Source organism: Notamacropus eugenii, chromosome 1, assembly GCF_028372415.1.
Source record: "Notamacropus eugenii isolate mMacEug1 chromosome 1, mMacEug1.pri_v2, whole genome shotgun sequence".
Taxonomy (NCBI): domain Eukaryota; kingdom Metazoa; phylum Chordata; class Mammalia; order Diprotodontia; family Macropodidae; genus Notamacropus; species Notamacropus eugenii.
The window spans coordinates 697,750,691-697,764,957 of record NC_092872.1 but is presented as its reverse complement, the minus strand read 5'-3'; the positions used below and the strand labels follow the sequence as shown (position 1 = coordinate 697,764,957).

At 45.0% G+C, this 14,267-nt stretch overlaps 1 protein-coding gene across 3 annotated transcripts in view; it reads right to left on the bottom strand.

Moving 5' to 3' along the window:
* The window catches only part of NECAB2 (N-terminal EF-hand calcium binding protein 2), a 52,911-nt gene that overhangs the window by 22,679 nt on the left and 15,965 nt on the right, over positions 1-14,267 (bottom strand). For 2 of the 3 annotated variants that reach the window (XM_072636170.1, XM_072636171.1), the window contains exons 3-6: positions 12,100-12,208; positions 6,542-6,567; positions 6,060-6,157; positions 767-903 (exon numbers count right to left, since the gene is read on the bottom strand). In XM_072636170.1, the coding sequence (XP_072492271.1) occupies positions 767-903; positions 6,060-6,157; positions 6,542-6,567; positions 12,100-12,208 (370 nt within the window). The remainder of the gene's footprint in view (positions 1-766; positions 904-6,059; positions 6,158-6,541; positions 6,568-12,099; positions 12,209-14,267) is intronic. The other variant, XM_072636172.1, reaches the window with a different exon arrangement.

The window sequence follows — 14,267 nt, the reverse complement described above, 5'->3', positions numbered from 1 at the left end:
GCCATTTCCTTCTCCAGCTCATTTACTGATAAGGAAACTGAGGCAAACAAGGTAGGGTGACTTGCCCAGGGTTGTGCACCTACTAAGTTGTCTGACGCTAGATTTGAACTCAGGTCCTCCTGACTTCAAGTTCCAGTGTTCTCTCTATTGTGCCACCTAGCTGACCTGGCTTCAGGAATGTAGCAGGTGCTTAATCAATGCTTAGCGACTTGACATAGACAAGTACAGGCACCCAGTGTGCAGAGATGTGCACGCATGTTAACATCGCACTCTAAGGTTTGCAAGCACTGTACTTACCTAAGCTTATTTGAACCCCACAAAACTGTGTGAATTGACATAAGTAGCATCACTATTTTATAGATGAAAAAAAAACAGTCCCAGAATGGGGAAATGATTTATCCAAGGTCATACAGCTAGCAGTAAACAGCAGAGTTGGGACTTAAACTGAATTTCCTGCTCAAAGTCTGGCACTTTTTTCCTTGGCCATCACTGTTCCTCTGTGTTTACTAGAACAATGACAGGATACCTCTACAACTCTTGAAGGTTTAAGGGAGGTAGGAGGAGTATGTTACTGACACCATTTTACAGAAGAGGAAACTCAGGTTTAACCCCAAATGGAGTCATGAAGCATTGGACATGACTGAAAGGTGACTTAACAGCAAAACTGAGGCATTCCAGTGCTCTTGCAATGAAATTATTAAGCACCAACTGTGTACACAAACATATGCACAGACCTGTACAGAAGGCTCCTCATTGTTTCACTCACCGTATTTGGCTGGTCTGCTCCTCAATGGCCTCCACAGCACTCTCCACAGAGCTCAGTAGGGACTGGATCTGATTGGCTGTCTCCTTGAGAAGGAAACGGGTCACAAACTGGTCCATATTGGATCCCCCCTCGTAGACCTGTGGTGGTGGTGATGGGGGGGGGGGGCAGGGAAGAAAGAAAATGAGGAGCACAAAGTGTGTGGGAGCATTTGGAGGTGGGGGGGGGGTGTTGGAAGAGGCATATAGGGTCAGGGAAGTGACCGCTACCCAGTAGAGGCAGTCTACACCTCCTTCCCACAATGCCTCCCTCTACTCGCCCCCAAAGAGCCAACATATTTTAGTTTTCTGTCTTGTTTTATACATACGTTATATAACATTCAAAAAGAATATTTTTTCCTGATTAAGAAAAGGATACAAAACGCAAAACCCACAATTTTGATCACTGAAAATTGCCAATTGTTTTGCAATACTTTATAATGTTGAAAGTGTTTGTCTTTCTTGGGCTTTAAGTTAATTTCTGATTGAATGCATTAGACACATTCGGATTCTAGTTGGGATTTTACAGAACTTGCATTTTAATTCCTTGCTGTTTCTATTAACACATAGCATTATTTTAATAAATATTATAATTTATTAAAATAAATACCTAAAGTCAACACATATGGGGGGAGCAGGGACAACCTGTATGAGGTGTTCTGTTTGAATAGTTCCCCAAACTGAACCTCTTCCTTCTCTGTTGCCTGCTCTGTGGTGCCCCAGAATTGAAGACTGGGTTCAGTCTGTCAACTAGCATTTATTAAGCGTCCCGAATGGCAACCCAGATGGCCAGTTCCAGTTGGGCAACTCAGCTCATCCTTTCCTCACATGGGATATCATGCCTTACGTGAGGGTGTTCTGCCCAAAGGAAGGGTAATTTTGGTGAATTAAATCTATCTAGAAAACAGGCTAGATTTCTTCTCAAGGACTAAGCTTCTTAAACCCAATTTGCTCTGGATCTCAATGATTAGACAACAATAGGTCCCTGCCCAAACACCACTTAATGCTTATTTGGGGCCCCTCCCCCCCAGGCTCAGGGGGAATGTAAATAGGCACTGTTTCTCTTTGACCAGCAACCCTCAGTCTTCCCCTCCCAGTTTAATTTGTGTATTTATTTATTTGATTAAATGGACCATTCCTTGATTCATTTCTTTTTTGGGGGGGGAGGTGAGGTAATAGGGGTTAAGTGACTTGCCTAAAGTCACACAGTGTCAAGTGTCTGAGACTGGATTTGAACTCTGGTCCTTCTGACTCCAGGGTCAGTGCTCTATTCCTGGCACCATCTACCTCCCCTTGCCTTGACTCACTTCCGAGAATTTGAAAAGACCCTAGCTTCAAAAGGCCAAGGTCTCCCACTGCATCCTGGGCCATCTCTAGTCATCCTGATCTATATCTGGCCACTGGATCCAGAAGGATCTGGAGGAGAAAGTGAGGCAGTGACTTTGCACAGTCCTGCCTCATTTAAGTCCAATTCACTTGCAAGTCATGGCATCATCTCCCTGATGTCATGGCTCTCTTTAAGAATGAAGGATGAACCACACAATTGTATGCCAGACACAGTGCTAACAGGGGATACAAAGAAAGACATAAAACAGTCCCTGCTTTTGAGGAACTCGCAGTCTAATGGGTAGGAGAACAGAGAGCAGGGCTTTAGGGACTACACTGGTACCTTGGTGTGAACACTCATCAATAGGAGAAGATGGAGAGAGAGAGAGAGAGAGAGAGAGAGAGAGAGAGAGAGAGAGAGAGAGAGAGAGAGAGAGAGAGAGAGAGAGAGAGAAGAGAGAAAGAGAAGGGGAGAGAGAGAAGAGAGAAAAAGAGAGAGAAGGGGAGAGAGAGAAAAGGGGGAGAGAGAAAGAGAGAGGAGAGAGGGGAAAGAAGAGAGAGAAGGGGAGGGAGAGAGGGAGAGAGAGAGAGAGAAGGGGAAGAGAGAGAAACAGAAGGAGGGAGGGTGTGGGGAAAGGACCAGCAGGAAGGGGAGAGAGAGTCGTCAAAAGAGAGACAGTCAGGAAAGATCAAGGCAGGAGAAAGGACAAAGCAACACAAAGAGAGGTGGGGAGACAGGGAGAAACAAGCAGAAATGGGGTAAAAAGCTAGCCAGGAAGACAGTAATAATGAGAGGGAGAGTCAGACAGAAAGAGAAACAATGGCTGTCTCTTCCCCAGACCGGGCAATTTCATGGGCTGTTTGAGATTGCATTGTAATTGTATAGATGAAGGAGGAGGATTTGCTGTGGGTCAGGCTGTCTTTTTCTAACGTTAATTAATACTCAGAAAATTACTTCAGGTTCTGATATTTTTTGCTGAATTATAATCACCGATTATCCTTTCCAGTTAATTTTTTTTTAATGAAAACCAAATGCCTGAGATCTGTTCCTCTGTGCCCCTAAGTTCTCTGACTGCCTGAGTAAGTAATTTGCTGTTGTTCAGTCATTCAGTTGTGCCTGACTTCTGATGGCCCCATTTCGGGTTTTCTTGGCAGAGATACCAGAGTTCTTTGCCATTTCCTTCTCCAGCTCATTTTACAGGTGAAGAAACTGAGGCAAACAGGGTGAAGTGAGTTGCCCAGGGTCTCACACCTAGTAAGTGTCTGAGGCTGGATTTGAACTCAGGACAATGAGTCTTCCTGACTCCAGGCCTGGTGCTCCATCCACTGCACCACCTAGTTGCCCAACAAGTAAGTAGAGGTCTGTAATGACAAGGTATCTCCCACATCAGCCATAACCACCCTCTTCTCCAGTAGTGGGAGAATAAAACAACCCAGATCCCTGAGGGAAAGCCTGTGAGACTGAAAGAAAATGGTGCCCCCATCAATCAGGATTCCATCTTCCCTTTCCTTCTTCATAAAGGCAGATGGTCCCTCTGACACCCCAAGGTGCTGATGTGGGAGAGAAAAAACATCACCCCATTCTCCCCAGACAGCTAAACTGGGACAGCAACCTGACCTGATAATACTAATAATGCACATTTATGTATATAAATATAATATATCAGCTTTAAGGCTTACAGGGCATCTCCTTGTCTCTGGCTCCTGGCTTCCTTCAAGGCTCGGCTCAAATCCTACTCCCTGCAGGAGGCTTTTTCTGGCCCCCCTTTTCTGCTACTACCTGCCCTCTGCAGTGACCCTTCATTTATACAGTATATATCTTGTTTGAACATAGTTGTTTGCATGTTGTCTTCCCCATTCAACTGTCCAGAGAATGTGGGATTTTGTTTTTTGATTTCTTTTGATTTTTTTGACTTTTTTTTTTGTATCCTCAGCACTTAGTAGTGTGGCTTGTATACAGTACGTACTAAATAAATACTAGCTGACTGAGCTGATTCACATCAAGTTAAGGAGTACAAGTATTTTTATCTCTTTTTTATAGATGAGGAAACTGAGCTTCAAAGGGGTGAGATTATTTGTTCCTGGTCCTCTGGCTGGGATTTGAACCCAGGGCTCCTCATTTCAGCTCTAACCAAGAGCTCTCCTCACCAAACCTTGAACCCCTTGAGGACAGAGACTACATTTTTCCCTTTCTTGTATTCTCCAGCCCTTAGCTCGCGACCTCACTGCCTCCAGCAGCTGTACATCTTTGTCTCTTTAGGGGTGCCCAAAGTGGGGGCAAGGGGGTAGAGGGGGTAGCGTGGGTGGGGGGCAGTCCCTTCCTTTCTTCCACATCCCTGGTAGAGCTGCCACCTCCAGACTCTAGGGAGCTGGGGGATGGCTCCTGGGGTTCATCAGGCTGCAGTCAGCTTGGCCGTCCCTCCCCTTCTCTCTCCACCCCACAGTCAGCACAGTTCTTTCATCTGGATCATCACTTGTTCAGGGAGCTTTGCTTCCAGAGCCTTGAAGAGAGCCCCTTAATCAGGATCATGTTTCCCTCTCCTCTCATCAGGACCAACCCAATCAGCCACCTCTCCTAGGAGGTGGAACTCAACCTGGGGTCTCCATCCGGAGCTTGAGAAGGAGGGATAGAAGGTGGCCACACAACTCTTCCTAATGCCCCACTTCCAGCTCTGAATCTATGACCCTCCGATCCCCAGGGCCCTGCAGAAGGGTGTTAAACAGAATGAAAAGGAGCGGTCCTCCCTTTTCCCTATCCCCTTTCTTCTCTCCCTCCCCCATCTCACCAACATAAGGTCAGAGGCTCTGCTGAGGAAGCTATACATCATGCTAAATGCTTTAGAAATGTTATCTCATTTGAGCCCCACAGCAACTGTGGGAGGTAGGTATCATCTCCTTTTCACAGTTGAGGAAACTGAGCAGACAGAGTTAGATTATGTGACTTGCCCAGAGTCACATCACTAGGAAGTGTCTGAGGCAGGATTTAAACTCGGGTATTCCCACCTCCAGGCCCAGCACTCTTTATCTAGCATGTATAAGACATCTCACAGGCAGCCAAATCCCCTTGGAGCTTCTCCAATAAGCCCCCTTCCAAATGGTACTTCTACTGTATCATAGTTATCATGGGTTCAGTGGGAAAAGACTTGAGTTCAAATCCTGACTCTCACACTTCTGAGTTGTGTGATTTTGGGGGCCACATCACTTTACCTCCGTTTTCTCATCCATACAATGTGGATAATAATACTTCCCCTATGTTGCAGGATTGTGGGAGCTGCTGGCATTACAGAATTGAATTGTTCCTATGTGGATTGCTATTATGGAACTCTGGAGTGAGTGTGGATTTCCTTTAAAAGGCTCTGTAGAAAGGAAGTTGTCTAGGAGGATGGTGGGCATAAACAGACTGCAGTGTATGGTCAGTGATGTGGACCCAGGCTCGACATGTCATGAAACATCACCTAGGTCACAAAGGACCATGGAAGGGGATAGATGAGTCACAGGTTCAGAGAATGGGACAATGAAGCCAAGGGCTTTAAGAACTGAAATACCAAGAGGTCCAGCATATGGCTCCCAGAACCTTAAATAGATCTTTCACAGAGGGTTTATGGAGGAAGATGGACCAGAATGACCCAGGACAAGGAGGCATAGGGGGGTTGTGCCCTCCATGAATCCCTCAAAAGCATCATCAAACAGGGCTTCCCCGAACACATCCAGTCTCCTCCATATCTGTCACTTTCCATGTATGTCCCTGAAGATGAAGGTGATTCACAAAGAAAAGCCTTTCCTCCTAGGCCTGGGAACCAAGCCAGACCATGACCTCCACAGCCTGCATTCTCCAGCACTGAGCACAGTGATTGGTACATAGACAGCTCTTAATAAATGCTTAGTGATTGATTGAGAGTAGTCCCTCCTGCCTTAGGCTGGCTTGTACTCACCTTCTTGGTGTAGCCCATGGCCTTCAGGACGGAGTGGTTCAGGGTCTCCAGGGAGGCAAGGACATCCTCATAATCTCCCATGTGGTCCACAAAATAATCTAGGGGAAGGGGGAAGAGGGCATGGGGTGATCAGGCCACATCTGAATTCTGTTCTTGCACTGGGATAATGGAGAAGGCCGTTATGGCCCGAAATTGGGGTGGATGACTGAAGGTATTCGTGGGTGGGGTGTAGGCAAAGGGGGCCAATGAAAGGTGTCAGTGGGGAAGTAAATGTGGATGGCATTAGCTTTGGGAGAGTTTCTGCCTCTTCCATCTCCATTCTTAGGCTCCTCTTGCCCCCTTCTCCCTTTTTTTCCTCCCTCCAAGGTCCTCTTATTTAGTTTTGTTTGGGATCCCCCTTTCCCTAGATAGCTTTGCCCTTTCCCATCCTCCCCTCTAGTACCCTTCCCCATCCCACACCCATTAAGCCAAGGGGCACCTACCACACAGCTCTTTGGTGTCCACATGGCTGCAGAGGGAGGGAAGAAGGGAGAGAGAATTGGAGAGTCAGTGCACTGGCATCTGCCCAACCCCAGGTGTGAGTGACAACGAGGATTGTTTTCCATTTTCAAGTATCCAATTCAGGGCACTCTAGGATGGAACCCTAGGTTTCGATCCCAAATGAAGGGGGAGGAAGGCTAGCAGCCTCTAAGAGATGGCACCATGTGGTAGACTGGACTTGGCATCAGGAAGACTCAGGTTCAAGTGCCACTTCAGATCCTTGCCATGAGTGACCCTGAACAAGTCACTTAAAAAAAAACAAACCTCTGTGACTTGATTTGCTTATCTGTAAAATGAGGGGGTTTAATACCATGGTCTTTAAGGTTCCTTCCAATTTTAAGTCTTTGATTCTATGGGATGGGAGGATCCTACTCAAATGCAAAATATTCCCTGCTTTTGGACTACTATTAGAGTGACTAATGAAGTCAACAACAAGGGGGAGAGGGAGGGGATATGTCCAGAGAGGATTAGTTAAAATCTATAGATGTTCCCTAGGAGGACTCTGAGGGTGCACTGGTCCTGTTCTATAAGCACATTACACCCCCAACCACATAATGCTAGAGCTGGACAGAACCTTAGAGGCCACCAGGCTCAGCCCCTTCATTTTACAGATAAGGAAAATGAGGCACAGAGTTGTTAATTAACTGGCCCAGGGTCACATAGCTAGGAAATGGCAGAGCCAGGTCCTGCACCCAGTCTGCCTGATTCCAAAACCAGAGTTCTTTCTATATGATTCGTCACCTTTAGAACTGAGCACCAAAGGTATAAAAGAGGTGAGTCATCAGATGCTGGATGGAGATGCAAGCGGCCTCACAAATCCCTCGTTGAAAGGATTCGTGGCTTTGAGATCAGCCCCATTTGGTGGGGTCAGGAATGATGGTAATGCAGATGGGACCGTCTGTGGGCTTCCGTTCCTATTTAGTTGAGAAATGCTTGACAGGTGGCCTGTGTGAGGCAGGCAGAAATCCCCATCACTGAATCCCCCACAGGGGGAGAGATGAAAGAAGATGATGCAAACTGCTGAGAGAAAGTAGAAGTTCAGAAAAGGAGGGATGTGGAGAGTGAGGGAACCTGTTGTCAAGAAACCGGAGAGAGAAAACAGCAAGAGATGACGGCAAGCAAAGGCTACCAGAGGGGGTCAGAAGAAAGCTGGACAGCGACAGTCAGGAGTGTCTGGCTGGGGAAGAGTCAGACTCATCCCTGGACAAGCAGAGGGAGCTTGGCTGCCTGAGTAGCTGGTAAGGGGCTTGTGAAGGATATGTAGGGCTCAGACTAAACTCAAGGGAAAGACCTCCAGAAATCAGCCAGAAAGTGATCTGATCCTCCAGTGACTGACCATCATAGGCCCTCTTCAAAAACAAACAACCATGTAGGGATGAAAGGAAGAGAAAGCGGGAAGAGAAAATGAACTCGGGGAGAGAGAGACTTAATCAGAAACCACTGAATGCAATCCAAGGGTCGACAGAACCACTGAGTCAGGATTCAGGCAGCCTCAGAGGCAGCCGTGAGTAGATATGGGGGTCAACAAGGAAGGATGGAGAGGCCCAAGGATGGCACTGAAGGAGTGAGTTGGCCAACCTGGAAATGAAATCTACAGAAAAGTCTGTGTGCATCAGATCATTCTGTTGAGAGGAGTTCAGTGAATTCTGAGACTGTACTCATAACTCACATATGAACACACACATATGTATGTATATATGTATGCATACTCTAAGACTTTTTAAATTAAGTTTTTAATTGACATTTTTTAACATCTAGATTTCCCATTATATCCCTCTTCTTCCCCATCTCTTGGGATTTTTTTTAGAAAACAGTTGGTGTCCAACATCTAACATCCATCCATCCATCCATCCATCTATCCATCCATCTATTCATCAAGGCTGCCTTGACTGTCCTAGAATTTACTGTCTTTATCAATCATTTGTTACTTATCCATTCATTTCCTCATTCATTCATTTATTTACTTATTCACCATGCTAGGTACTGATGGGACACAAAGGTAAACTCCTTGGGGCCAGGAATTATTTCATTCTGGTCTCTATCTTCAAAGCCTAGAACATAGTAGGTTGCTTATGAGGTATTTCCTGACTTGAATAGTTTCTGATGTCAGAGAGCTTATAGCCTGATATTGCTACTAATTTTCTTCATATATGTTTAAGTCTTGTCTCCTCAATTAGATTATGAGCTCCAAGATCCCTCGTAGGGTCAAAGCTGGGCACAAAACTGATGTCAGCAAATATGTATGGAACACGGTGACTTTCTCTGCTTGTAGCAAAATGATTCTGAATTTACCCATCCTGAATTATTCAAGGTATGTTGTGCAAGGGATGTTATGCAGGAAAAATCTGGAAAGAAGCAGAAGGGTAAAGCTTTGATCCCAAGGGCACGATTCTGTTATGAGAGGAAAAATCAATTTCACTTGGATGGTGACTGATGGTTGAGCAAGCAACCTTGTATTTAGGAAGCTCCAGGTCTATCACAGAAAAATGCCTGTCATGTAAAAAGTTCACCCACCTCAACCCCCATGTCCCAAATCTTCACTCTAGGGATGTTATCTAGTACCACTAGTACTCTACCTCCACAATCCAGAGCTGTGACAACCTCCTGTGCTTTGACCCTCCCTAAACGTATTCTTTGTTCTCCCCCCATTACTCTACCTTTCCCTGCTTTCCAAGCCATCAACCCTTGCTCTGTTCTCACATTCCTCTCTTTCTAATCTTGACCTGATCGTCAACCCATTTAGTTTTACACTCTCCTCTATCTTCAAATCTCTGATCTTGTTTCATCAATACCCATTCCTTTCAAATTCCTACTATTTTGCTTTCTCCCTTCCTTTTCTTGTGCACTGACATACATTGACAGAGGAAGTCAGGCATCCATTTTGACTGGTTCACTATGAAAATGCTAGCTAATTTCAACTGGGTCCTCACCATTGCATGACAATCCTACGGTTCCCTGATTAACTATCACTCTCTTTCAAGGCATGTTCTGAATCTTCCCTTCTCTGTCCTCACTCTTTCAGCAGAAAACACTGTTTCATATTTTACCAACAAAACTGAGACCATCTATCATGAGCTCCCTTTTCTCCTTAATTCCTTACTCAAATACTTTGATCAATAGTTATTCCCCATTCCCTATTCTTTTGCTCTAGTCTCTGAAGAAATGTCCCTTCTCTTTGCCAGAATGAACCTCTCTTCTTCTCCCTACTACCACCTACTACAACAGTCTCCCAAATTGTCTCTCTGATTCCAGGTTCTTCCCTCTCAAGCGATCTTCCATACAACCGTCAAATTGATACTCCTAAACACAAGACTGTGTATGTCACTCCTTTGCTCAAGAATTCTCACTGGCTCCCTGCTGCCTCTGGGATAAAATACAAACCATTTAAAGCCCTTCACAATATGCCTTCAACACATTTTTCCTGAATTATTTCCTGTTGTTCCCTCTATGTTCCAGTCAATCTGGCCTACGTGTCTGGAATATTTCCACACCTCTGCTTCTTGGAATCCCAACCTCCAGTTAATGATCATCTCAAGGGCATCTCCTATATTCCTGTCTCCTCCCTCCTTGGAAATTATTTTATATATACTTATCAGCATGTATTGTTTCTCCTCAGAAGAACGTGAGCTTCTTTAGAGCAAGGATTGTTCTTTTTTTGTTTTTCTGTCCTCAGTGACTGGCATTTAGCCCTCAGCCCAACAATGCTAGTTGACAAGCTGACTGACATAGGGGAAATTTAATAAATGTTCACCGTACTGAATAAAAGAGTCCTTGGATCAGGCCATTGATCAGGGAGTACGTAGGAAGGACAGGGGAAGGGTCCTGAAAAGCTGCGTCAAGGAAGTCAAGCCCTCAGAGAGTTGGAGCTTGGGTAGGAAAGGCCACTGAAGATAGACTTTCAGGAGAGTTCCCATGAAAAAGACCTGAGAGTTTCAGTAGATTATAAACTCAATATACTTATGAGTCAATAGGGTGTTGCTGTTGGTGTTCAGTCATTTTTCAGTCATATCTGACACTTCATTTTTCTTGGCAAAGATACTAGAATGGTTTGCCATTTCCTTCTCCAGCTCATTTGCCAGATGAGAAAACTGAGGCAAACAGGGTTAAATGATTTGCTCAGGGTCATACTGCAATGAAGTGTCTGAGACCAGATTCAAACTCTGGAAGATGAGTTTCCCTAACTCCAGCCGCAGAGCTCTATCCACTGAGCCACCTAGCTGCCCATGATAGGGTCAATAGGGTACATAGCACCTAAAAAGACTAATGCTGTCTCAGGCTACATTAAGAGAGACATAGTGTCCAGAATGAAGGGAATGATAGATTAGATAGACAGATATAGATATGTACTCACACACACATATACGTAGACATATGTGTATATACACATGTGCATGTATATAGATAGACACATATACAGATATATACACATGTGTATGTGTGTGTATGTATGTATACATGTATTGTGTAGATAGATACATACACATAGATGTATGTGTGTATGTGTGTGTATACATGCATGTAGGTATATATATATATGTGGCTAGATAGAAAGATAGCTATCTTCTGCATTGTTCAAGGCATATCTGGTTCTGGCCTCCATGTTTCTGAAAAGACATAGATCAATGGAGAGCATTCAGAAGAGAGAAAACAGAAAGGTGAGAAGCCCCGAGGACATGTGATATGGTAAGACCTTAAGATATGGGGAAGTGGATCCTGGATCGGAGATGGCTCTGGGAGATCCTGACAGGAGGGCCAGATTTACTCTACTTGGCCCCAGAGGAGAGAGCCAGATCTAAGCCTTTGTTGGAGGTCATTAAGCAGAGGCAGGAAATCCATGGGTTGGGGAGGGATTTTTAACCAGGTACAGGTTGGACGAGACAGCCTCTGAGGTCCCTTGTCACTCTGAGATTCTGTGATTCTATGATCTCCTGGTACAGTTGAGGGCCTGGCCTGGGTTCCTCAGAACCCCAACAATTCATGGCTCTCTGACACAGGGTGGGGATGGCTTTAGAATGAGGCAGCAAAAGCCTTCTGGGACCATACCTCACCCTAGGACCCTAAATGCTACCCCTAATCTATGTGTTCCTAAGAGATCCTTTTTTCTATCCTTCTTTCCCCAAGGCCTTTATTTTGCCATCTTTACACTGAAGAAATAGATCCTCTCCTTCCCTCTTAGAAAGAGGTCAGGAAAGATTTCGGATATGTGGGCCCATCTGTTACAACAGAGGCAAGGGGGTCCTCTAAGGTCCCTGAAGATTCTGTGAATCTTGTCCAGTGTAATCTATAATTCCTTGACTTTTGGACAAACGGCTGTTTGTAGATTAAGGAAGCTACCTTCCCCTAGTGAGGAAAATTGAAAATCATCATATGAGAGTGTTGTCTTTCTCACCCCAAAGCATGCATTTAGATTGGTGCAGCCACAAAGCCATGGCTGCCATGGGCTGGGAGTGGTCCTAGACTATATGAACAGCCCTGTGGTGGGGGAAAGGTGAGGACTTACTTGGTATTGTCAGAGTCAATCGTGTGGAAGAGCTTCTCAAGTTCTTCTTCATTGAGGACACCATCTGAAAAAAACAACTGAAATTCTTCCAAGGACAACTTCCCATCATCTGAAAGAAAGAAGACAGGAAGCATGAGGGGTGTGGAGACCAAGAGCAACTCTGCGATCTATTGGGACCAAGGAGCTAGGACAATGGAAAGTCATGTAATGCCCATTGCACAAAATTCCCAATCACACATAATCCCCAGACTCACAGAGGACCTTCATACTAGAGATAATCCCCGAATCCAGAAAATGCCAAACCTAAATAATCCCCAATCAATGGATAATCCCCCAAGCCCAGGTAATGTCCCCAATATATAGAAAGTCTCCAAACTTCAAATGCATTCCCTGCATCCTGATTTTTAGGATGTATATTCCACACTAATTAGGGGCATGAGGAGCCCACATTCTACCTCCCACCTTCCACTGTCTTCCATACCTATAGTGTAGGGGCATCATACATTTCACTCCCTAACATCAACTCTTTCCCAATTGTGGTAAAATCCAGGCCTGGCTCTAAGTAGAGTGTGCCCCCATCTGTCCATCTCCCTTCTGTCTCAGACTAACTCTGTCCTTTTTCTGATCACCCATATTACCAGGTCCCTGCTTTCCCTCTAGAGTGAGATGAGCTAAGGCTCAGTCCTCCCTCATCTCAAACTGCTTTGTCCCCTGCTTCAGGAAAGGCAGGTCTTGAGATACTTGAGAAAGATTTAATTAGAGGAAAAGAGACCCTGGTCCAATCTCTCTTTCTTCCAGCAGTTTTGAGGCTACAGACACCAAAATCATAAGATAATAACTCCAGAGCTAAAAGAACCTTAGAGGTCATTGATCTCAAGTCTAGCATTTTACAGATGGGAAGGGAAAGTGAGGTCCAAGGAAGCTGAGTAACTCCCCCAATGTCACACAGGTAGTGAGCATCTGAGGCAGGATTCGAACTCAGGCCCTCTGACTCTAAAATCTGAGTTCTTTCCACTGAGAATAAGTTCTTTCCCCAAATCTCCATGAAATAGTCCCCCTCTGCCCCTGAAGCCAGAACTCATTCTGGATGCTTTGTGGGTCTGCAAAGACACAGGAAATTTGGGTAAGATTTCCATGGGGTTCAGAAGCAAACCTTTGACCCAGAGTGAGACACAAGGACTCAGTATCAGAATTCCACTCTTGTTTTTCTTGGCCTGAGCTGGGCTCTAGGAAAACAGACTTCTTTTGAGTTTATTTCTGTCCAACTGACTGTCTCAACAGCTTCCAATCTTGGGTGAAAGTGACTGGCTTTTCTTCTCCAGGGAGATGGCCCTGCAGGCTCTAGATAGGGTACACAGATGAGCTTCTGCCTTTTCCATCTGTTCATCCCCAGCTCCTTCCTCTCCCCTCCCCACTTTGGCTCCTTCCCTTCTCTTCTCTCTCATTACCACCCCCCACCCCAGACTGGCAGGCACAGCTGTTAGAATCACCTCTCCATCCTGCTTGATGAGATCAGAGACCACTCCACCAAAAGACTCCTATGGTCTTTACCCAGTCATCTTGGGTAACTTAGGATGAGGAACTTAGCAGTACAAAGTTCACTCAGACAGACATTAGGGATTGGGCAGAAGGGCCTTAATTACTCCAGAAGTGGATTGACCTGGATCTCTTCCTTGATGAGCTATGAAATCCATCTATTTCTTTTCTGCTCCTCAAGACACAGAGAATGGTACCTCTCTACCTGACCCATTATCTCATTATCATCCTCATTTTCTTTCTTCCTCAAACTTCTTTTACTTCTGATTTGACTATGTCTGTAGTCATCACCATTCATCTGGGATACTGGATTCAAAATCTTGAGTTTCTGTGGCCAAAGGGCTATGTGCATATCCTTTGACCCAGTAATATAGCTTCTAGGACTGTATCCCAAAGAGATCATAAAAATGGGAAAAGGACCCCCATATACAAAAATATTTATAGCAGCTTTTTTTGTAGTGGCCAAGACTGGAAATTGAGGGGATACCCATCAATTGGGGAAAGGCTGAACAAGTTGTGATACATGAAGGTAATGGAAAACTATTGTGCTATAAGAAATGACAAATAGGAGGACTTCAAAAAACCTGGAAAGACTGATGTGAACTGATGCTGAGGGAAGTGAGTGGAACCAG